General features: G+C 44.9%; 1 protein-coding gene across 2 annotated transcripts; it reads left to right on the top strand.

Annotated features, from left to right (window-relative positions):
• The first annotated feature begins 18,373 nt into the window (after nucleotides 1-18,373).
• Nucleotides 18,374-25,168, top strand: LOC143482624 (uncharacterized). 2 transcript variants are annotated; one of them, XM_076981027.1, is made up of 11 exons: nucleotides 18,374-18,520; nucleotides 18,613-18,683; nucleotides 19,239-19,941; nucleotides 20,157-20,228; nucleotides 20,347-20,400; nucleotides 20,902-20,970; nucleotides 21,069-21,170; nucleotides 21,325-21,393; nucleotides 21,512-22,601; nucleotides 22,739-23,922; nucleotides 24,018-25,168. In XM_076981027.1, exons 3-11 carry the CDS (start codon nucleotides 19,245-19,247, stop codon nucleotides 25,064-25,066), a joined length of 4,386 nt encoding a protein of 1,461 aa, XP_076837142.1. In that variant the 5' UTR covers nucleotides 18,374-18,520; nucleotides 18,613-18,683; nucleotides 19,239-19,244; the 3' UTR covers nucleotides 25,067-25,168. The 2 variants fall into 2 exon arrangements, with proteins under 2 accessions (XP_076837142.1, XP_076837141.1); XM_076981026.1 differs by having other exon boundaries at nucleotides 20,344-20,400.
• Nucleotides 25,169-25,572: the final 404 nt, after the last annotated feature.

Raw genomic sequence — 25,572 nt, 5'->3', positions numbered from 1 at the left:
TTCTTAAACAATAATGATATACCAGATTCATTTATACACATTTTTGCATTTTCTTATTTATGCAATCTACAATAATAGGTTTTGTGTCATTAGAATGCATCAAAATATGAAGCTTCAGTTCAATTGAGCAGCACATCATCAATCATTGCAGATGATGATATTCTAAACACTTTTACTATGTTCAACAGCATTCACATTTTATATAAAATATAAAAACTAATTTTTAAAATATTTTCAATGATTTATACTTATACCTCCCATATTTGGTAATAGTTCTGTGTATTTGAACCCTTCCAATTGTTGAACTCAGCATCAAGACCATTTAAATCTTTTTAGCCGTTTTTCTCAGCATCAGGACCACTTAAATCTTATTGGCTGTTTTTCTCAGCAGCTGGACCGCTTAAATCTTATTGGCTGGCTTTCTGTTACAGCTATTCGCAACGGGCCCCCGCGTGGCAGGCGAGAATTCTACCACTGAACCACCAATGCTTGCTCACAGTTTGTTTTATGTTTTATTTTTCCTGAGATTGTATCCATCTAAACAAATGGAGGCCTTTCATTCGTTAGGTAAAGCTAAACAAAGAAGCAATCAGAACAGACAGCCTCTGCATTGGCCGGGAATCGGACCCGGGTCTCCCGCGTGGCAGGCGAGAATTCTACCACTGAACCACCAATGCTTGCTCACTGTCTGTTTTAGGTTTTATTTTTCCTGAGATTGTTTCCATCTAAACAAATGGAGGCCTTTCATTCGTTAGGTAAAGCTAAACAAAGAAGCAATCAGAACAGACAGCCTCTGCATTGGCCGGGAATCGGACCCGGGTCTCCCGCGTGGCAGGCGAGAATTCTACCACTGAACCACCAATGCCTGCTCCAAGTCTGTTTTTTGTTTGTTTTTCCTGAGAGAGTTTCGATCCAAACAATATTGTGACGTTTATTTGTAAGGTAATGCTTGAAATAAAAGACCCATTGTCTGGAATGGTACAGTCTCTGCATTGGCAGGGAATCGGACCCGGGTCTCCCGCGTGGCAGGCGAGAATTCTACCACTGAACCACCAATGCTTGCTCACTGTCTGTTTTATGTTTTGTTTTTCCTGGGATTGTATCCATCTAAACAAAAGGAGGTCTTTCATTTGTTAGGTAAAGCTAAACAAAGAAGCAATCAGAACAGACAGCCTCTGCATTGGCCGGGAATCGGACCCGGGTCTCCCGCGTGGCAGGCGAGAATTCTACCACTGAACCACCAATGCTTGCTCACAGTTTGTTTTATGTTTTATTTTTCCTGAGATTGTATCCATCTAAACAAAAGGAGGCCTTTCATTTGTTAGGTAAAGCTAAACAAAGAAGCAATCAGAACAGACAGCCTCTGCATTGGCCGGGAATCGGACCCGGGTCTCCCGCGTGGCAGGCGAGAATTCTACCACTGAACCACCAATGCTTGCTCACAGTTTGTTTTATGTTTTATTTTTCCTGAGATTGTATCCATCTAAACAAAAGGAGGCCTTTCATTTGTTAGGTAAAGCTAAACAAAGAAGCAATCAGAACAGACAGCCTCTGCATTGGCCGGGAATCGGACCCGGGTCTCCCGCGTGGCAGGCGAGAATTCTACCACTGAACCACCAATGCTTGCTCACTGTCTGTTTTATGTTTTGTTTTTCCTGGGATTGTATCCATCTAAACAAAAGGAGGTCTTTCATTTGTTAGGTAAAGCTAAACAAAGAAGCAATCAGAACAGACAGCCTCTGCATTGGCCGGGAATCGGACCCGGGTCTCCCGCGTGGCAGGCGAGAATTCTACCACTGAACCACCAATGCTTGCTCACAGTTTGTTTTATGTTTTATTTTTCCTGAGATTGTATCCATCTAAACAAAAGGAGGCCTTTCATTTGTTAGGTAAAGCTAAACAAAGAAGCAATCAGAACAGACAGCCTCTGCATTGGCCGGGAATCGGACCCAGGTCTCCCGCGTGGCAGGCGAGAATTCTACCACTGAACCACCAATGCTTGCTCACAGTTTGTTTTATGTTTTATTTTTCCTGAGATTGTATCCATCTAAACAAAAGGAGGCCTTTCATTTGTTAGGTAAAGCTAAACAAAGAAGCAATCAGAACAGACAGCCTCTGCATTGGCCGGGAATCGGACCCGGGTCTCCCGCGTGGCAGGCGAGAATTCTACCACTGAACCACCAATGCTTGCTCACTGTCTGTTTTAGGTTTTATTTTTCCTGAGATTGTTTCCATCTAAACAAATGGAGGCCTTTCATTCGTTAGGTAAAGCTAAACAAAGAAGCAATCAGAACAGACAGCCTCTGCATTGGCCGGGAATCGGACCCGGGTCTCCCGCGTGGCAGGCGAGAATTCTACCACTGAACCACCAATGCCTGCTCCAAGTCTGTTTTTTGTTTGTTTTTCCTGAGAGAGTTTCGATCCAAACAATATTGTGACGTTTATTTGTAAGGTAATGCTTGAAATAAAAGACCCTTTGTCTGGAATGGTACAGTCTCTGCATTGGCCGGGAATCGGACCCGGGTCTCCCGCGTGGCAGGCGAGAATTCTACCACTGAACCACCAATGCTTGCTCACAGTTTGTTTTATGTTTTATTTTTCCTGAGATTGTATCCATCTAAACAAAAGGAGGCCTTTCATTTGTTAGGTAAAGCTAAACAAAGAAGCAATCAGAACAGACAGCCTATGCATTGGCCGGGAATCGGACCCGGGTCTCCCGCGTGGCAGGCGAGAATTCTACCACTGAACCACCAATGCTTGCTCACAGTTTGTTTTATGTTTTATTTTTCCTGAGATTGTATCCATCTAAACAAAAGGAGGCCTTTCATTTGTTAGGTAAAGCTAAACAAAGAAGCAATCAGAACAGACAGCCTCTGCATTGGCCGGGAATCGGACCCGGGTCTCCCGCGTGGCAGGCGAGAATTCTACCACTGAACCACCAATGCTTGCTCACAGTTTGTTTTATGTTTTATTTTTCCTGAGATTGTATCCATCTAAACAAAAGGAGGCCTTTCATTTGTTAGGTAAAGCTAAACAAAGAAGCAATCAGAACAGACAGCCTCTGCATTGGCCGGGAATCGGACCCGGGTCTCCCGCGTGGCAGGCGAGAATTCTACCACTGAACCACCAGTGCTTGCTCACAGTTTGTTTTATGTTTTATTTTTCCTGAGATTGTATCCATCTAAACAAAAGGAGGCCTTTCATTTGTTAGGTAAAGCTAAACAAAGAAGCAATCAGAACAGACAGCCTCTGCATTGGCCGGGAATCGGACCCGGGTCTCCCGCGTGGCAGGCGAGAATTCTACCACTGAACCACCAATGCCTGCTCCAAGCCTGTTTTTTGTTTGTTTTTCCTGAGAGAGTTTCGATCCAAACAATATTGTGACATTTATTTGTAAGGTAATGCTTGAAATAAAAGACCCATTGTCTGGAATGGTACAGTCTCTGCATTGGCCGGGAAACGGACCCGGGTCTCCCGCGTGGCAGGCGAGAATTCTACCACTGAACCACCAATGCTTGCTCACTGTCTGTTTTATGTTTTATTTTTCCTGAGATTGTATCCATCTAAACAAAAGGAGGCCTTTCATTTGTTAGGTAAAGCTAAACAAAGAAGCAATCAGAACAGACAGCCTCTGCATTGGCCGAGAATCGGACCCGGGTCTCCCGCGTGGCAGGCGAGAATTCTACCACTGAACCACCAATGCTTGCTCACAGTTTGTTTTATGTTTTATTTTTCCTGAGATTGTATCCATCTAAACAAAAGGAGGCCTTTCATTTGTTAGGTAAAGCTAAACAAAGAAGCAATCAGAACAGACAGCCTCTGCATTGGCCGGGAACCGGACCCGGGTCTCCCGCGTGGCAGGCGAGAATTCTACCACTGAACCACCAATGCTTGCTCACAGTTTGTTTTATGTTTTATTTTTCCTGAGATTGTATCCATCTAAACAAAAGGAGGCCTTTCATTTGTTAGATAAAGCTAAACAAAGAAGCAATCAGAACAGACAGCCTCTGCATTGGCCGGGAATCGGACCCGGGTCTCCCGCGTGGCAGGCGAGAATTCTACCACTGAACCACCAATGCTTGCTCACAGTTTGTTTTATGTTTTATTTTTCCTGAGATTGTATCCATCTAAACAAAAGGAGGCCTTTCATTTGTTAGGTAAAGCTAAACAAAGAAGCAATCAGAACAGACAGCCTCTGCATTGGCCGGGAATCGGACCCGGGTCTCCCGCGTGGCAGGCGAGAATTCTACCACTGAACCACCAATGCCTGCTCCAAGTCTGTTTTTTGTTTGTTTTTCCTGAGAGAGTTTCGATCCAAACAATATTGTGACGTTTATTTGTAAGGTAATGCTTGAAATAAAAGACCCATTGTCTGGAATGGTACAGTCTCTGCATTGGCCGGGAATCGGACCCGGGTCTCCCGCGTGGCAGGCGAGAATTCTACCACTGAACCACCAATGCTTGCTCACTGTCTGTTTTATGTTTTGTTTTTCCTGGGATTGTATCCATCTAAACAAAAGGAGGTCTTTCATTTGTTAGGTAAAGCTAAACAAAGAAGCAATCAGAACAGACAGCCTCTGCATTGGCCGGGAATCGGACCCGGGTCTCCCGCGTGGCAGGCGAGAATTCTACCACTGAACCACCAATGCTTGCTCACAGTTTGTTTTATGTTTTATTTTTCCTGAGATTGTATCCATCTAAACAAAAGGAGGCCTTTCATTTGTTAGGTAAAGCTAAACAAAGAAGCAATCAGAACAGACAGCCTCTGCATTGGCCGGGAATCGGACCCAGGTCTCCCGCGTGGCAGGCGAGAATTCTACCACTGAACCACCAATGCTTGCTCACAGTTTGTTTTATGTTTTATTTTTCCTGAGATTGTATCCACCTAAACAAAAGGAGGCCTTTCATTTGTTAGGTAAAGCTAAACAAAGAAGCAATCAGAACAGACAGCCTCTGCATTGGCCGGGAATCGGACCCGGGTCTCCCGCGTGGCAGGCGAGAATTCTACCACTGAACCACCAATGCTTGCTCACTGTCTGTTTTAGGTTTTATTTTTCCTGAGATTGTTTCCATCTAAACAAATGGAGGCCTTTCATTCGTTAGGTAAAGCTAAACAAAGAAGCAATCAGAACAGACAGCCTCTGCATTGGCCGGGAATCGGACCCGGGTCTCCCGCGTGGCAGGCGAGAATTCTACCACTGAACCACCAATGCCTGCTCCAAGTCTGTTTTTTGTTTGTTTTTCCTGAGAGAGTTTCGATCCAAACAATATTGTGACGTTTATTTGTAAGGTAATGCTTGAAATAAAAGACCCTTTGTCTGGAATGGTACAGTCTCTGCATTGGCCGGGAATCGGACCCGGGTCTCCCGCGTGGCAGGCGAGAATTCTACCACTGAACCACCAATGCTTGCTCACAGTTTGTTTTATGTTTTATTTTTCCTGAGATTGTATCCATCTAAACAAAAGGAGGCCTTTCATTTGTTAGGTAAAGCTAAACAAAGAAGCAATCAGAACAGACAGCCTATGCATTGGCCGGGAATCGGACCCGGGTCTCCCGCGTGGCAGGCGAGAATTCTACCACTGAACCACCAATGCTTGCTCACAGTTTGTTTTATGTTTTATTTTTCCTGAGATTGTATCCATCTAAACAAAAGGAGGCCTTTCATTTGTTAGGTAAAGCTAAACAAAGAAGCAATCAGAACAGACAGCCTCTGCATTGGCCGGGAACCGGACCCGGGTCTCCCGCGTGGCAGGCGAGAATTCTACCACTGAACCACCAATGCTTGCTCACAGTTTGTTTTATGTTTTATTTTTCCTGAGATTGTATCCATCTAAACAAAAGGAGGCCTTTCATTTGTTAGATAAAGCTAAACAAAGAAGCAATCAGAACAGACAGCCTCTGCATTGGCCGGGAATCGGACCCGGGTCTCCCGCGTGGCAGGCGAGAATTCTACCACTGAACCACCAATGCTTGCTCACAGTTTGTTTTATGTTTTATTTTTCCTGAGATTGTATCCATCTAAACAAAAGGAGGCCTTTCATTTGTTAGGTAAAGCTAAACAAAGAAGCAATCAGAACAGACAGCCTCTGCATTGGCCGGGAATCGGACCCGGGTCTCCCGCGTGGCAGGCGAGAATTCTACCACTGAACCACCAATGCCTGCTCCAAGTCTGTTTTTTGTTTGTTTTTCCTGAGAGAGTTTCGATCCAAACAATATTGTGACGTTTATTTGTAAGGTAATGCTTGAAATAAAAGACCCATTGTCTGGAATGGTACAGTCTCTGCATTGGCCGGGAATCGGACCCGGGTCTCCCGCGTGGCAGGCGAGAATTCTACCACTGAACCACCAATGCTTGCTCACTGTCTGTTTTATGTTTTGTTTTTCCTGGGATTGTATCCATCTAAACAAAAGGAGGTCTTTCATTTGTTAGGTAAAGCTAAACAAAGAAGCAATCAGAACAGACAGCCTCTGCATTGGCCGGGAATCGGACCCGGGTCTCCCGCGTGGCAGGCGAGAATTCTACCACTGAACCACCAATGCTTGCTCACAGTTTGTTTTATGTTTTATTTTTCCTGAGATTGTATCCATCTAAACAAAAGGAGGCCTTTCATTTGTTAGGTAAAGCTAAACAAAGAAGCAATCAGAACAGACAGCCTCTGCATTGGCCGGGAATCGGACCCAGGTCTCCCGCGTGGCAGGCGAGAATTCTACCACTGAACCACCAATGCTTGCTCACAGTTTGTTTTATGTTTTATTTTTCCTGAGATTGTATCCACCTAAACAAAAGGAGGCCTTTCATTTGTTAGGTAAAGCTAAACAAAGAAGCAATCAGAACAGACAGCCTCTGCATTGGCCGGGAATCGGACCCGGGTCTCCCGCGTGGCAGGCGAGAATTCTACCACTGAACCACCAATGCTTGCTCACTGTCTGTTTTAGGTTTTATTTTTCCTGAGATTGTTTCCATCTAAACAAATGGAGGCCTTTCATTCGTTAGGTAAAGCTAAACAAAGAAGCAATCAGAACAGACAGCCTCTGCATTGGCCGGGAATCGGACCCGGGTCTCCCGCGTGGCAGGCGAGAATTCTACCACTGAACCACCAATGCCTGCTCCAAGTCTGTTTTTTGTTTGTTTTTCCTGAGAGAGTTTCGATCCAAACAATATTGTGACGTTTATTTGTAAGGTAATGCTTGAAATAAAAGACCCTTTGTCTGGAATGGTACAGTCTCTGCATTGGCCGGGAATCGGACCCGGGTCTCCCGCGTGGCAGGCGAGAATTCTACCACTGAACCACCAATGCTTGCTCACAGTTTGTTTTATGTTTTATTTTTCCTGAGATTGTATCCATCTAAACAAAAGGAGGCCTTTCATTTGTTAGGTAAAGCTAAACAAAGAAGCAATCAGAACAGACAGCCTATGCATTGGCCGGGAATCGGACCCGGGTCTCCCGCGTGGCAGGCGAGAATTCTACCACTGAACCACCAATGCTTGCTCACAGTTTGTTTTATGTTTTATTTTTCCTGAGATTGTATCCATCTAAACAAAAGGAGGCCTTTCATTTGTTAGGTAAAGCTAAACAAAGAAGCAATCAGAACAGACAGCCTCTGCATTGGCCGGGAATCGGACCCGGGTCTCCCGCGTGGCAGGCGAGAATTCTACCACTGAACCACCAGTGCTTGCTCACAGTTTGTTTTATGTTTTATTTTTCCTGAGATTGTATCCATCTAAACAAAAGGAGGCCTTTCATTTGTTAGGTAAAGCTAAACAAAGAAGCAATCAGAACAGACAGCCTCTGCATTGGCCGGGAATCGGACCCGGGTCTCCCGCGTGGCAGGCGAGAATTCTACCACTGAACCACCAATGCCTGCTCCAAGCCTGTTTTTTGTTTGTTTTTCCTGAGAGAGTTTCGATCCAAACAATATTGTGACATTTATTTGTAAGGTAATGCTTGAAATAAAAGACCCATTGTCTGGAATGGTACAGTCTCTGCATTGGCCGGGAAACGGACCCGGGTCTCCCGCGTGGCAGGCGAGAATTCTACCACTGAACCACCAATGCTTGCTCACTGTCTGTTTTATGTTTTATTTTTCCTGAGATTGTATCCATCTAAACAAAAGGAGGCCTTTCATTTGTTAGGTAAAGCTAAACAAAGAAGCAATCAGAACAGACAGCCTCTGCATTGGCCGGGAATCGGACCCGGGTCTCCCGCGTGGCAGGCGAGAATTCTACCACTGAACCACCAATGCTTGCTCACAGTTTGTTTTATGTTTTATTTTTCCTGAGATTGTATCCATCTAAACAAAAGGAGGCCTTTCATTTGTTAGGTAAAGCTAAACAAAGAAGCAATCAGAACAGACAGCCTCTGCATTGGCCGGGAATCGGACCCGGGTCTCCCGCGTGGCAGGCGAGAATTCTACCACTGAACCACCAATGCTTGCTCACAGTTTGTTTTATGTTTTATTTTTCCTGAGATTGTATCCATCTAAACAAAAGGAGGCCTTTCATTTGTTAGATAAAGCTAAACAAAGAAGCAATCAGAACAGACAGCCTCTGCATTGGCCGGGAATCGGACCCGGGTCTCCCGCGTGGCAGGCGAGAATTCTACCACTGAACCACCAATGCTTGCTCACAGTTTGTTTTATGTTTTATTTTTCCTGAGATTGTATCCATCTAAACAAAAGGAGGCCTTTCATTTGTTAGGTAAAGCTAAACAAAGAAGCAATCAGAACAGACAGCCTCTGCATTGGCCGGGAATCGGACCCGGGTCTCCCGCGTGGCAGGCGAGAATTCTACCACTGAACCACCAATGCCTGCTCCAAGTCTGTTTTTTGTTTGTTTTTCCTGAGAGAGTTTCGATCCAAACAATATTGTGACGTTTATTTGTAAGGTAATGCTTGAAATAAAAGACCCATTGTCTGGAATGGTACAGTCTCTGCATTGGCCGGGAATCGGACCCGGGTCTCCCGCGTGGCAGGCGAGAATTCTACCACTGAACCACCAATGCTTGCTCACTGTCTGTTTTATGTTTTGTTTTTCCTGGGATTGTATCCATCTAAACAAAAGGAGGTCTTTCATTTGTTAGGTAAAGCTAAACAAAGAAGCAATCAGAACAGACAGCCTCTGCATTGGCCGGGAATCGGACCCGGGTCTCCCGCGTGGCAGGCGAGAATTCTACCACTGAACCACCAATGCTTGCTCACAGTTTGTTTTATGTTTTATTTTTCCTGAGATTGTATCCATCTAAACAAAAGGAGGCCTTTCATTTGTTAGGTAAAGCTAAACAAAGAAGCAATCAGAACAGACAGCCTCTGCATTGGCCGGGAATCGGACCCAGGTCTCCCGCGTGGCAGGCGAGAATTCTACCACTGAACCACCAATGCTTGCTCACAGTTTGTTTTATGTTTTATTTTTCCTGAGATTGTATCCATCTAAACAAAAGGAGGCCTTTCATTTGTTAGGTAAAGCTAAACAAAGAAGCAATCAGAACAGACAGCCTCTGCATTGGCCGGGAATCGGACCCGGGTCTCCCGCGTGGCAGGCGAGAATTCTACCACTGAACCACCAATGCTTGCTCACTGTCTGTTTTAGGTTTTATTTTTCCTGAGATTGTTTCCATCTAAACAAATGGAGGCCTTTCATTCGTTAGGTAAAGCTAAACAAAGAAGCAATCAGAACAGACAGCCTCTGCATTGGCCGGGAATCGGACCCGGGTCTCCCGCGTGGCAGGCGAGAATTCTACCACTGAACCACCAATGCCTGCTCCAAGTCTGTTTTTTGTTTGTTTTTCCTGAGAGAGTTTCGATCCAAACAATATTGTGACGTTTATTTGTAAGGTAATGCTTGAAATAAAAGACCCTTTGTCTGGAATGGTACAGTCTCTGCATTGGCCGGGAATCGGACCCGGGTCTCCCGCGTGGCAGGCGAGAATTCTACCACTGAACCACCAATGCTTGCTCACAGTTTGTTTTATGTTTTATTTTTCCTGAGATTGTATCCATCTAAACAAAAGGAGGCCTTTCATTTGTTAGGTAAAGCTAAACAAAGAAGCAATCAGAACAGACAGCCTATGCATTGGCCGGGAATCGGACCCGGGTCTCCCGCGTGGCAGGCGAGAATTCTACCACTGAACCACCAATGCTTGCTCACAGTTTGTTTTATGTTTTATTTTTCCTGAGATTGTATCCATCTAAACAAAAGGAGGCCTTTCATTTGTTAGGTAAAGCTAAACAAAGAAGCAATCAGAACAGACAGCCTCTGCATTGGCCGGGAATCGGACCCGGGTCTCCCGCGTGGCAGGCGAGAATTCTACCACTGAACCACCAATGCTTGCTCACAGTTTGTTTTATGTTTTATTTTTCCTGAGATTGTATCCATCTAAACAAAAGGAGGCCTTTCATTTGTTAGATAAAGCTAAACAAAGAAGCAATCAGAACAGACAGCCTCTGCATTGGCCGGGAATCGGACCCGGGTCTCCCGCGTGGCAGGCGAGAATTCTACCACTGAACCACCAATGCTTGCTCACAGTTTGTTTTATGTTTTATTTTTCCTGAGATTGTATCCATCTAAACAAAAGGAGGCCTTTCATTTGTTAGGTAAAGCTAAACAAAGAAGCAATCAGAACAGACAGCCTCTGCATTGGCCGGGAATCGGACCCGGGTCTCCCGCGTGGCAGGCGAGAATTCTACCACTGAACCACCAATGCCTGCTCCAAGTCTGTTTTTTGTTTGTTTTTCCTGAGAGAGTTTCGATCCAAACAATATTGTGACGTTTATTTGTAAGGTAATGCTTGAAATAAAAGACCCATTGTCTGGAATGGTACAGTCTCTGCATTGGCCGGGAATCGGACCCGGGTCTCCCGCGTGGCAGGCGAGAATTCTACCACTGAACCACCAATGCTTGCTCACTGTCTGTTTTATGTTTTGTTTTTCCTGGGATTGTATCCATCTAAACAAAAGGAGGTCTTTCATTTGTTAGGTAAAGCTAAACAAAGAAGCAATCAGAACAGACAGCCTCTGCATTGGCCGGGAATCGGACCCGGGTCTCCCGCGTGGCAGGCGAGAATTCTACCACTGAACCACCAATGCTTGCTCACAGTTTGTTTTATGTTTTATTTTTCCTGAGATTGTATCCATCTAAACAAAAGGAGGCCTTTCATTTGTTAGGTAAAGCTAAACAAAGAAGCAATCAGAACAGACAGCCTCTGCATTGGCCGGGAATCGGACCCAGGTCTCCCGCGTGGCAGGCGAGAATTCTACCACTGAACCACCAATGCTTGCTCACAGTTTGTTTTATGTTTTATTTTTCCTGAGATTGTATCCATCTAAACAAAAGGAGGCCTTTCATTTGTTAGGTAAAGCTAAACAAAGAAGCAATCAGAACAGACAGCCTCTGCATTGGCCGGGAATCGGACCCGGGTCTCCCGCGTGGCAGGCGAGAATTCTACCACTGAACCACCAATGCTTGCTCACTGTCTGTTTTAGGTTTTATTTTTCCTGAGATTGTTTCCATCTAAACAAATGGAGGCCTTTCATTCGTTAGGTAAAGCTAAACAAAGAAGCAATCAGAACAGACAGCCTCTGCATTGGCCGGGAATCGGACCCGGGTCTCCCGCGTGGCAGGCGAGAATTCTACCACTGAACCACCAATGCCTGCTCCAAGTCTGTTTTTTGTTTGTTTTTCCTGAGAGAGTTTCGATCCAAACAATATTGTGACGTTTATTTGTAAGGTAATGCTTGAAATAAAAGACCCTTTGTCTGGAATGGTACAGTCTCTGCATTGGCCGGGAATCGGACCCGGGTCTCCCGCGTGGCAGGCGAGAATTCTACCACTGAACCACCAATGCTTGCTCACAGTTTGTTTTATGTTTTATTTTTCCTGAGATTGTATCCATCTAAACAAAAGGAGGCCTTTCATTTGTTAGGTAAAGCTAAACAAAGAAGCAATCAGAACAGACAGCCTATGCATTGGCCGGGAATCGGACCCGGGTCTCCCGCGTGGCAGGCGAGAATTCTACCACTGAACCACCAATGCTTGCTCACAGTTTGTTTTATGTTTTATTTTTCCTGAGATTGTATCCATCTAAACAAAAGGAGGCCTTTCATTTGTTAGGTAAAGCTAAACAAAGAAGCAATCAGAACAGACAGCCTCTGCATTGGCCGGGAATCGGACCCGGGTCTCCCGCGTGGCAGGCGAGAATTCTACCACTGAACCACCAATGCTTGCTCACAGTTTGTTTTATGTTTTATTTTTCCTGAGATTGTATCCATCTAAACAAAAGGAGGCCTTTCATTTGTTAGGTAAAGCTAAACAAAGAAGCAATCAGAACAGACAGCCTCTGCATTGGCCGGGAATCGGACCCGGGTCTCCCGCGTGGCAGGCGAGAATTCTACCACTGAACCACCAGTGCTTGCTCACAGTTTGTTTTATGTTTTATTTTTCCTGAGATTGTATCCATCTAAACAAAAGGAGGCCTTTCATTTGTTAGGTAAAGCTAAACAAAGAAGCAATCAGAACAGACAGCCTCTGCATTGGCCGGGAATCGGACCCGGGTCTCCCGCGTGGCAGGCGAGAATTCTACCACTGAACCACCAATGCCTGCTCCAAGCCTGTTTTTTGTTTGTTTTTCCTGAGAGAGTTTCGATCCAAACAATATTGTGACATTTATTTGTAAGGTAATGCTTGAAATAAAAGACCCATTGTCTGGAATGGTACAGTCTCTGCATTGGCCGGGAAACGGACCCGGGTCTCCCGCGTGGCAGGCGAGAATTCTACCACTGAACCACCAATGCTTGCTCACTGTCTGTTTTATGTTTTATTTTTCCTGAGATTGTATCCATCTAAACAAAAGGAGGCCTTTCATTTGTTAGGTAAAGCTAAACAAAGAAGCAATCAGAACAGACAGCCTCTGCATTGGCCGGGAATCGGACCCGGGTCTCCCGCGTGGCAGGCGAGAATTCTACCACTGAACCACCAATGCTTGCTCACAGTTTGTTTTATGTTTTATTTTTCCTGAGATTGTATCCATCTAAACAAAAGGAGGCCTTTCATTTGTTAGGTAAAGCTAAACAAAGAAGCAATCAGAACAGACAGCCTCTGCATTGGCCGGGAATCGGACCCGGGTCTCCCGCGTGGCAGGCGAGAATTCTACCACTGAACCACCAATGCTTGCTCACAGTTTGTTTTATGTTTTATTTTTCCTGAGATTGTATCCATCTAAACAAAAGGAGGCCTTTCATTTGTTAGATAAAGCTAAACAAAGAAGCAATCAGAACAGACAGCCTCTGCATTGGCCGGGAATCGGACCCGGGTCTCCCGCGTGGCAGGCGAGAATTCTACCACTGAACCACCAATGCTTGCTCACAGTTTGTTTTATGTTTTATTTTTCCTGAGATTGTATCCATCTAAACAAAAGGAGGCCTTTCATTTGTTAGGTAAAGCTAAACAAAGAAGCAATCAGAACAGACAGCCTCTGCATTGGCCGGGAATCGGACCCGGGTCTCCCGCGTGGCAGGCGAGAATTCTACCACTGAACCACCAATGCCTGCTCCAAGTCTGTTTTTTGTTTGTTTTTCCTGAGAGAGTTTCGATCCAAACAATATTGTGACGTTTATTTGTAAGGTAATGCTTGAAATAAAAGACCCATTGTCTGGAATGGTACAGTCTCTGCATTGGCCGGGAATCGGACCCGGGTCTCCCGCGTGGCAGGCGAGAATTCTACCACTGAACCACCAATGCTTGCTCACTGTCTGTTTTATGTTTTGTTTTTCCTGGGATTGTATCCATCTAAACAAAAGGAGGTCTTTCATTTGTTAGGTAAAGCTAAACAAAGAAGCAATCAGAACAGACAGCCTCTGCATTGGCCGGGAATCGGACCCGGGTCTCCCGCGTGGCAGGCGAGAATTCTACCACTGAACCACCAATGCTTGCTCACAGTTTGTTTTATGTTTTATTTTTCCTGAGATTGTATCCATCTAAACAAAAGGAGGCCTTTCATTTGTTAGGTAAAGCTAAACAAAGAAGCAATCAGAACAGACAGCCTCTGCATTGGCCGGGAATCGGACCCAGGTCTCCCGCGTGGCAGGCGAGAATTCTACCACTGAACCACCAATGCTTGCTCACAGTTTGTTTTATGTTTTATTTTTCCTGAGATTGTATCCATCTAAACAAAAGGAGGCCTTTCATTTGTTAGGTAAAGCTAAACAAAGAAGCAATCAGAACAGACAGCCTCTGCATTGGCCGGGAATCGGACCCGGGTCTCCCGCGTGGCAGGCGAGAATTCTACCACTGAACCACCAATGCTTGCTCACAGTTTGTTTTATGTTTTATTTTTCCTGAGATTGTATCCATCTAAACAAAAGGAGGCCTTTCATTTGTTAGGTAAAGCTAAACAAAGAAGCAATCAGAACAGACAGCCTCTGCATTGGCCGGGAATCGGACCCGGGTCTCCCGCGTGGCAGGCGAGATTTCTACCACTGAACCACCAATGCTTGCTCACAGTTTGTTTTATGTTTTATTTTTCCTGAGATTGTATCCATCTAAACAAAAGGAGGCCTTTCATTTGTTAGGTAAAGCTAAACAAAGAAGCAATCAGAACAGACAGCCTCTGCATTGGCCGGGAATCGGACCCGGGTCTCCCGCGTGGCAGGCGAGAATTCTACCACTGAACCACCAATGCTTGCTCACAGTTTGTTTTATGTTTTATTTTTCCTGAGATTGTATCCATCTAAACAAAAGGAGGCCTTTCATTTGTTAGATAAAGCTAAACAAAGAAGCAATCAGAACAGACAGCCTCTGCATTGGCCGGGAATCGGACCCGGGTCTCCCGCGTGGCAGGCGAGAATTCTACCACTGAACCACCAATGCCTGCTCCAAGTCTGTTTTTTGTTTGTTTTTCCTGAGAGAGTTTCGATCCAAACAATATTGTGACGTTTATTTGTAAGGTAATGCTTGAAATAAAAGACCCATTGTCTGGAATGGTACAGTCTCTGCATTGGCCGGGAATCGGACCCGGGTCTCCCGCGTGGCAGGCGAGAATTCTACCACTGAACCACCAATGCTTGCTCACTGTCTGTTTTATGTTTTGTTTTTCCTGGGATTGTATCCATCTAAACAAAAGGAGGTCTTTCATTTGTTAGGTAAAGCTAAACAAAGAAGCAATCAGAACAGACAGCCTCTGCATTGGCCGGGAATCGGACCCGGGTCTCCCGCGTGGCAGGCGAGAATTCTACCACTGAACCACCAATGCTTGCTCACAGTTTGTTTTATGTTTTATTTTTCCTGAGATTGTATCCATCTAAACAAAAGGAGGCCTTTCATTTGTTAGGTAAAGCTAAACAAAGAAGCAATCAGAACAGACAGCCTCTGCATTGGCCGGGAATCGGACCCAGGTCTCCCGCGTGGCAGGCGAGAATTCTACCACTGAACCACCAATGCTTGCTCACAGTTTGTTTTATGTTTTATTTTTCCTGAGATTGTATCCATCTAAACAAAAGGAGGCCTTTCATTTGTTAGGTAAAGCTAAACAAAGAAGCAATCAGAACAGACAGCCTCTGCATTGGCCGGGAATCGGACCCGGGTCTCCCGCGTGGCAGGCGAGAATTCTACCACTGAACCACCAATGCTTGCTCACAGTTTGTTTTATGTTTTATTTTTCCTGAGATTGTATCCATCTAAACAAAAGGAGGCCTTTCATTTGTTAGGTAAAGCTAAACAAAGAAGCAATCAGAACAGACAGCCTCTGCATTGGCCGGGAATCGGACCCGGGTCTCCCGCGTGGCAGGCGAGAATTCTACCACTGAACCACCAATGCTTGCTCACAGTTTGTTTTATGTTTTATTTTTCCTGAGATTGTATCCATCTAAACAAAAGGAGGCCTTTCATTTGTTAGGTAAAGCTAAACAAAGAAGCAATCAGAACAGACAGCCTCTGCATTGGCCGGGAATCGGACCCGGGTCTCCCGCGTGGCAGGCGAGAATTCTACCACTGAACCACCAATGCTTGCTCACAGTTTGTTTTATGTTTTATTTTTCCTGAGATTGTATCCATCTAAACAAAAGGAGGCCTTTCATTTGTTAGGTAAAGCTAAACAAAGAAGCAATCAGAACAGACAGCCTCTGCATTGGCCGGGAATCGGACCCGGGTCTCCCGCGTGGCAGGCGAGAATTCTACCACTGAACCACCAATGCTTGCTCTCAGTTTGTTTTATGTTTTATTTTTCCTGAGATTGTATCCATCTAAACAAAAGGAGGCCTTTCATTTGTTAGGTAAAGCTAAACAAAGAAGCAATCAGAACAGACAGCCTCTGCATTGGCCGGGAATCGGACCCGGGTCTCCCGCGTGGCAGGCGAGAATTCTACCACTGAACCACCAATGCCTGCTCCAAGTCTGTTTTTTGTTTGTTTTTCCTGAGAGAGTTTCGATCCAAACAATATTGTGACGTTTATTTGTAAGGTAATGCTTGAAATAAAAGACCCATTGTCTGGAACGGTACAGTCTCTGCATTGGCCGGGAATCGGACCCAGGTCTCCCGCGTGGCAGGCGAGAATTCTACCACTGAACCACCAATGCTTGCTCACTGTCTGTTTTATGTTTTGTTTTTCCTGGGATTGTATCCATCTAAACAAAAGGAGGTCTTTCATTTGTTAGGTAAAGCTAAACAAAGAAGCAATCAGAACAGACAGCCTCTGCATTGGCCGGGAATCGGACCCGGGTCTCCCGCGTGGCAGGCGAGAATTCTACCACTGAACCACCAATGCTTGCTCACAGTTTGTTTTATGTTTTATTTTTCCTGAGATTGTATCCATCTAAACAAAAGGAGGCCTTTCATTTGTTAGGTAAAGCTAAACAAAGAAGCAATCAGAACAGACAGCCTCTGCATTGGCCGGGAATCGGACCCGGGTCTCCCGCGTGGCAGGCGAGAATTCTACCACTGAACCACCAATGCTTGCTCACAGTTTGTTTTATGTTTTATTTTTCCTGAGATTGTATCCATCTAAACAAAAGGAGGCCTTTCATTTGTTAGGTAAAGCTAAACAAAGAAGCAATCAGAACAGACAGCCTCTGCATTGGCCGGGAATCGGACCCGGGTCTCCCGCGTGGCAGGCGAGAATTCTACCACTGAACCACCAATGCTTGCTCACAGTTTGTTTTATGTTTTATTTTTCCTGAGATTGTATCCATCTAAACAAAAGGAGGCCTTTCATTTGTTAGGTAAAGCTAAACAAAGAAGCAATCAGAACAGACAGCCTCTGCATTGGCCGGGAATCGGACCCGGGTCTCCCGCGTGGCAGGCGAGAATTCTACCACTGAACCACCAATGCCTGCTCCAAGTCTGTTTTTTGTTTGTTTTTCCTGAGAGAGTTTCGATCCAAACAATATTGTGACGTTTATTTGTAAGGTAATGCTTGAAATAAAAGACCCTTTGTCTGGAATGGTACAGTCTCTGCATTGGCCGGGAATCGGACCCGGGTTTCCCGCGTGGCAGGCGAGAATTCTACCACTGAACCACCAATGCTTGCTCACAGTTTGTTTTATGTTTTATTTTTCCTGAGATTGTATCCATCTAAACAAAAGGAGGCCTTTCATTTGTTAGGTAAAGCTAAACAAAGAAGCAATCAGAACAGACAGCCTCTGCATTGGCCGGGAATCGGACCCGGGTCTCCCGCGTGGCAGGCGAGAATTCTACCACTGAACCACCAATGCTTGCTCACAGTTTGTTTTATGTTTTATTTTTCCTGAGATTGTATCCATCTAAACAAAAGGAGGCCTTTCATTTGTTAGGTAAAGCTAAACAAAGAAGCAATCAGAACAGACAGCCTCTGCATTGGCCGGGAATCGGACCCGGGTCTCCCGCGTGGCAGGCGAGAATTCTACCACTGAACCACCAATGCTTGCTCACAGTTTGTTTTATGTTTTATTTTTCCTGAGATTGTATCCATCTAAACAAAAGGAGGCCTTTCATTTGTTAGGTAAAGCTAAACAAAGAAGCAATCAGAACAGACAGCCTCTGCATTGGCCGGGAATCGGACCCGGGTCTCCCGCGTGGCAGGCGAGAATTCTACCACTGAACCACCAATGCTTGATCACAGTTTGTTTTATGTTTTATTTTTCCTGAGATTGTATCCATCTAAACAAAAGGAGGCCTTTCATTTGTTAGGTAAAGCTAAACAAAGAAGCAATCAGAACAGACAGCCTCTGCATTGGCCGGGAATCGGACCCGGGTCTCCCGCGTGAGCACCGAGAATTGCTTAGCTAAAATCCCTAAACCGTTTCCCATTCATTCTCTATGGTAGTGCTAAACCACTACGGATGTAATATATTTTTGTCCACTACGACTTTTGTGGCGCTAACCTGCATTTGAAAAAAAACACATCGAGTTTACATCGAGTTTGCGTAAGGGGGTAACTTCTTTAGAGAGGAGCGACTTGCTGATATTTTTTCTTACAGTCATTGTTCTTTCGCGTATCTTCTTTGGAGATCAGCTACTCGTTAATATTACTTACTGCCATTGTTCATTGACAAAGGTAAGATATGTTATTTGGGATGGATGTGAAATGTTTTTTTAATTGTATTTTGATGTTATAGGCTATGATAATATACTTAAATGTCACTATAGTGTCGGCCTTGCGCTTGCATAGCTTTCGAGACCATCGACGGACTTTTACTGTCATTGTTCACGGATCAAAGGTAAGATATGTTATTTGTAAAATACATGTAAATGTATTCAAATCATTTCATGTTATACGATATTTTAAGCACTGTACTGTCACTACAGTGTTGTTTCACCAATTGGTGAACATCACTCCATTGGAGAATTTTATCAATAGTGACTGTGGTGAAATAGCGTGACTCTTTCTAAATTGTTTGATATGATGTTTTTTAAACGTTTTTTACGTTTAAGTGAATGATTTTCATGTTAAATGTACGGTACAGATCTGACTTCAGTGTTGATAACAGTAAAAAACATTTGATATGCATTACACTGACGTCCATTAGACTGTCCAAAAGAGTTGAACTGAGCTTGTGTTGGTTAATACCAGACTGAGCGTTGAATGATGTATCAAGCCTATCGTACTACCGGAGTACTGTTTTAGAGAGTTAATATCTATCGTTTGACATCAATATGAATCAAATGTAATTCTTTCTTAGTCTATAATCATACCCCACTTAGTAATCATGCCCCCTTACCCTTTCTACATTAAATGTATCTTTTTAAAATGACTTGTATTTTATCTTTGGTAGGTCAAGATGCACAGGAACGTGGTGTTCTTCCCAGGCAAAATCGGTGTTGTGTTCCGCAAGGGACCACTCGGATTTCTGCTCCAGGAGCCAACCCAAGAAGCCAGGCGAATTAAGGAAGACCCCACTCTGCAGGACAAGTCTGCACCCCTGAAGTCGGATCGTGTCCGGGAAAACGCTCTGGCTGTGGTGCGTCAGAGAGGAGGGGATTCCTCAGACAGGACGGAGGTGCTGGGACAATACATCCTGCAGTTTGGGAAGTATAAAGGCAAATCTTTCAGGTGGCTTTTGGAGAATGATGTAGGATACACTATGTATCTTATCAAGAGTGTCCAGAAGGAGGAGGTTTCAGGGCTTTGTATGGCTGAGGGGCATAGCAAGGACAGCCTACAGGCATTTGTGCATTTTGCTCTAAGTTTTGCAGAGATCCAGTCTGTTCTCCACTATGAGGCCAGTGGAGTGGGTGCAGCCACTGCTTCTTCAGAAGATGACCAACTGGTTGGCTTTGGCTCTCGGGCCAAGAGCACCTGGAAGGAGATATGGGACAGCAGAGCGGATGGCTATGCAGACTTCATCGTGGGGAAGACCTGCATTCCAGGGACGCGCATGCACAAACTGCAACAGTACCTGCAGAAGAGACGGCAGTTGGCCTCCGTTTCCACACGTACTGATGAGCATGCACCAAGGGCTCCAGCCAAACCCCTGGGTAAGTTACAGAGGGGAGTGAATTCATATTTATATTCACCGTTTTGAACAAAACACAAGTTTAGTATCTCTGTATGACCAGACATGGTCTTTTACATTTTCCTTGTGATTGTTAAAATGCACATACATGACAGGTGGTGCATGCTTGAAATGTACCTTGAAGTGGACACACTGTTCTTACTGTTTATACACATTTAATTCTTGTCTGCATCACAGTGATGGATGAGGATGAAGAACTGGAGAGGGCAATGTTGAGCATCTCACCCTCTAAGCTGCAAGTGCAGAGCTGTACGTAACACTGCTATTACACTGACTAAATATCAGACAATTCATGATAGCCAAGTCCATTTTGTATCTCCTTTTATCTCTTCTATTAATTTTATTTTCTTTGTCTGTGTGTTAGCAGTTACTGTGCCAGCAGTTGCTGTCACACCTGGAGTGTCATCAGGAGCAAAACCAGGTTTTTAAAATAAAAGGATTCAGGACTGAAGCACCATTCTTTTACATGATGAATTGTCCTTCAAAACTGACCCTCGACTTAAACTGTTGTGTTTGTGTTCTGGCCATGTTCCGGCCATGTTCCACTAACACTATGGATGTGTGCTGGTGTTATACTAACCGTCCTAAAGGACTATGAATTGATTCCTGCCACGATGAACTGATTTCAACCTCGGTGAGGGTAAGTATGCTTTCTATTCTCCATACAAGTCATTTTAAAAGAAAGTTAAGCAGTGTTGAATACTAACACTTGAATGCATGATTGACCATACTGTTCTTCCTGATCAGACTACTGAGTAGTAATTTGGACAGTAAGGATTTGCGATGTTTGCAAGAATGATACATTTTACATTTACAAAAGTAAGAGAAGCGGGAGAAGGAAGAACATGGTTGTTTGAGTTCCTACTAACACAAACACATTTATACATTGTCAATTCTGATATGACTGTTTATTTTGTTTTAGTTACATCTGTGGTGCTGCCCAAACCACCTCCTTATACATCTGCTCAGCTGCAGTCAGCACCAGTTGATGGTAAAACTCTGTCATCTTGTTCTTTTAATCAAGAATGTTTTGTTGGTTTAAATTATGCAACAAGAATAATTGTTTCATTCACTTTCCTGTCCCATCAGGAGTGAAGAGGAAGTCACCTCTGCCCATTCCAAAAGAGTTGGCATTCCTGGTAAAGGAGACAGCGGGTGCCAAAAAGGCAGAAAGTGCAGAGTCAACTTCAGGTATGCTTCCGTGTTAGTGTATGGCTGGTGTTCAATTTCACATAAGCTTAATGCAGAGAACAAATAATTCGTTATCATTTTCACATTTTGTCACCATATCTTCATGTTTGTAGTCTGTACAAATGTGAAATAGAAAGACTTCAATCTGTTTCAGGACCAAGCACAAGTGCTGCTCACACCAATGTAGATAAGGCACTTGCTTTTGAGGACAGTGGTGAAGATGGTAAGAATGTAGACATTATCGTGTTATTTATACAAAAGTATTTCCACATGAACAATACAATCTATAATAATTATCAGGGTATGAATGACTTTTTTCTGTCTTCCTTTTTATATCCTAGCTCCTTCAGTTGATCCACCTGTTCCTGTTCCTGTGGCTAGCCATGACCACGACATGAGCAACTGGAGCTGTTCACGACACCAGAAGCTGTGGATGAAGACAGAACTTCAGGATCTCGGACTATGGCCTGGGTCTCGTCCAGTGCGGAACCCAGCGAATACAATTTCGCTGTGGCGTCTTCCTCCACAACCTGAGCTCATCGATATGGCGGCTGAGCTCCCATCCCCCAACTTCTTCCAGCTTCACCCGTTTTTCATCTGGAAGCCTGAGAGTGACATCATGGTCAGGTTGAGAAACAACTACAACCTGCCATGTCTCCATGGATGTTCTCGTCCACAGGTGGTCTCTGCTGGGGTGGGCAGGCCTCGGGTGATTGTTGGCACCAGTGGCCAATATTACATATTAGCCTCACGACTCTGCTGCAAGGCCTGCCGAAGAAACTGGTTTGCCGACAGTCCGCGATGGCTGGAGAAGCTGCCCAAGCGGTTTACCAGTCTTCTACCTGCGTTGCTGACTTACAAGAAGGCCATCTGTAAGTCTGTGATGGATGAGTTGAGACGCAGTGGCAATTCACCAACGGATATGGCAAAACAGGTGAATGAGCTCATGCGTCTCAAGTATGAGAGAGCTCACCTGGCATACCTGCGTGCCATAGAAAGCGTCAGGGATGCAGAGGCCGGCATGCATGGACAGCCGACCATTGGGCAGTTCATGAGGAAGGAGAACAAGCCACGTGCTTTCGGACCATATGAAGATCCAGACGGCTGGTGTGGAATCTCCGTGTCCGGTTTCTACCTCACTGACTGCCTGCTTGATGAGTACAGGCGTCAAGAGCCAGCCATATCGAAGCTCCTCCAAGGCACCTTTGGGCAGATCTTCAGGTCTGACCACACCAGGAAAGTTGCGAGGAAGGTTACACTGGCATCTGGAGTCATGTCCAGTTATGCCATCATGAATGAGAACTGGCTGATTGTTTCCTGGGTGATGGTTCAGTCTGAGACTGAGAGGTCCTTGGAGCTGATGTACCAGGGAATGGCTAAGAGATACAGTGATGCTGGAGTGGAAAAGGCAGGCTATCACTGGATGGACAGGTGAGTACAGCCATCTTACTTTTTTACTGCCTTTTTAATGACTTAACAAAAATGTTTTTTTCTTTTGGTTCTATAAAAAGAAAATTGTTTAGATTTATAGATTTAAATTGTTTTGCCTTTGTTGTCGTTACATTTAGGGACTGCTGTGCTCCATTTAAGATCCCAGACTCCATCCCTGGTGAACATCTACACTGGGATGCCTGGAAGACTACCCCTTCCATTATTGCTCATGCCACCTCTGGACATCTTGAAAACACCTGTGCCTCACGCTCCCATTACAACGCCAACATTGTTGCAAAACTGGACTTGTTCCACTGCCTGAGGCGTTTTTCACGCGAATGCACCTCTGAGCATCATCCTCTCTTCAGCAATTTCTGCCAGCTCCTCTCTGCTGCCTTCTCTGTGGTGGATCAAGAGGACTTAAATAACCTCAGGGATGCCTATGTATTCTGTGGTATCCATCCAGCCAATCCCACAAAGCAACATGTACGAGAGCACTGCAGGACGAAAATTCCTCAACCTATGGAGCTGCTGAACAGAGTGGAGAAAGTCCTTAGACATTTTCATCTGGCCACAGACCCCAACGACGTCCCACTCTTTAAGTCATCCATGCTGAAGACGTGGCGAATCCAGAGAGTGCACATTCTCCGAGGTTGCCTCAGTGACCCTGAACTCTCCCAGGGCATAATGTACAGGTATGGAGGAACTCTTCAGTTGAACCACATACCTGGTGAAGGTGCCAAGGTCCCCATCTGGATTCCTGTCAGAGGTACATCACAGCAGGAGGGGTACCATTTCCACCAGGCCCAGTGGATCACAGGGACTCACGTCTCCACTGAACTGTTCCAGGCCCAGGGCATGATGGGGGTGGCACGGTGGAATTACCAACGGCTAGTGGACCTTAAACAGCCAGAGGTCACCCTCCCTGCTGTCTTTGATCCAGCTTTAATTGCTGAGCTGAACTCTACCTCCAAGAGAGTGACTGGGCAGGAGAAGTATCCAATACTTCACCTCTCTAACACAGACACCGGAGAGAGGTTTGGCTTAGAGTACAGAGAGCCAGGCTGCCGTCCGGTCCCTTTGGATTGGGACAAACACAAACGCCAAAAAAGAGACGAAACAGCTGCTCCTGTGCTGCCATCCCCTGTGAAGACACCCACTTCTGTCCAAGCTCCAAACTTGGTACTCTCCTCTAGCCGAACACCATTCTCTGGCATGGCATCCAGTGAACAGATACCATCCCTCAGCTGTTCACTGTCTGCTGAGGCACTGATACAGCAGGTGCTGTCAGAAGACCAAAAGGACCCTCCAGCAGCAATTGGTAAGTAAACATAATGTTTTGGACATACATTTTTGCATTATATAGTAATGCAATAACATTATCAACTAAGGAACCTTTATTGATTTGTGTTCCAGAAATCTCACATGCCCTGCCCCTGCCACTAAAGTCTTCTCCAAGGAGTGCTCGCACAGGACCCATTAAGACGGGTGGACGGGTTTTTGTGTTGGACCACACACGCTGGACGCCACCTATGAAAGATGCCATCGACCGCTTACTGCAGAAGTACCATGGGGAGAAGAACATGCTGAAGCTTGTGGATCAAGATTATGCAGACATGGTCCATCAGTCTGCTACAGACCCCAACAGCTTGCTGCACCCCACAACCAGACTGCACATATGCCGCTATGTGAAGCACCTGGCAAAACTACTTAACACCAGTTCTTCTCTGAACACGAGCCAGGAAAAACTTCTGCAGACTCAGCAGCTGTGGCACTCTTTAACAGAGGGGAGTGAAACAACCAGTGTTCCTGTGGTCACCATGGAGCCTGCTATATTCAGTCCACCTGCACCTGCCCTGTTGACACCTGTGACAGAAGACTCCATCAAGAAAATGGTGGAGGGTGTCGTGGAGAAGTGGCAGCAGCAGCAACACCAGCAACAGCCAGAGGTCAAGTCAAGGCAGACAAAGACCTGTCTAGCGTGTGGCCAGCCCAAGTCTCGATATGAGACTGATGGATCCTCCAGCCACTTTTTTTACCAGCAAGGGCCTGTGCGATATTTTTATTGCTCACAGAGAGTCCATCAAAGTTATGCTGCTGATGGACTCTCTAACCCCAACATGCCTTTTGAAGAATTTGCACGGACAGAATTCTTCCAGAGGGAGCTGGAGGCCACCAAGAAACGGGTGGAGGAGAAGAAAGACAAAAAGAGGAAAAGGCCAGACTCGGAACAAGCAGGCCGCCGCTGCAGATTCTGCCACAGGGACCTGAAACAGGGACCAAACAGCCCACACATTCATACGGGCTTCCCTGGAGTGGCAGGGAAATACATTTACTGCCCATCTAAAGTGTACTCTCTATACCAACAAAAGGGTATGGCCAAGGAGATGACCTGGAAGGAGTTTCAGAAGTCCCCTTTCTATGAGGCAGAGAGACAAAGATGGGTGGATGAAAAGAAAAAATGATTGTGTTGTGTATATTATATGTGTAACGAGCAGTTGTTGGTAAAAAAAAAGTTTAAATGTGTTTTTCTATGCAATCAGTTAAACTATGTTGATCAATAAAACCACTTTAACTTAAATGACACACTGCCCTCTTCCTTCTTAAACAATAATGATATACCAGATTCATTTATACACATTTTTGCATTTTCTTATTTATGCAATCTACAATAATAGGTTTTGTGTCATTAGAATGCATCAAAATATGAAGCTTCAGTTCAATTGAGCAGCACATCATCAATCATTGCAGATGATGATATTCTAAACACTTTTACTATGTTCAACAGCATTCACATTTTATATAAAATATAAAAACTAATTTTTAAAATATTTTCAATGATTTATACTTATACCTCCCATATTTGGTAATAGTTCTGTGTATTTGAACCCTTCCAATTGTTGAACTCAGCATCAAGACCATTTAAATCTTTTTAGCCGTTTTTCTCAGCATCAGGACCACTTAAATCTTA

Source organism: Brachyhypopomus gauderio, chromosome 19, assembly GCF_052324685.1.
Source record: "Brachyhypopomus gauderio isolate BG-103 chromosome 19, BGAUD_0.2, whole genome shotgun sequence".
Lineage (NCBI taxonomy): Eukaryota > Metazoa > Chordata > Actinopteri > Gymnotiformes > Hypopomidae > Brachyhypopomus > Brachyhypopomus gauderio.
This window is presented reverse-complemented; position numbering and strand designations above follow the sequence as displayed.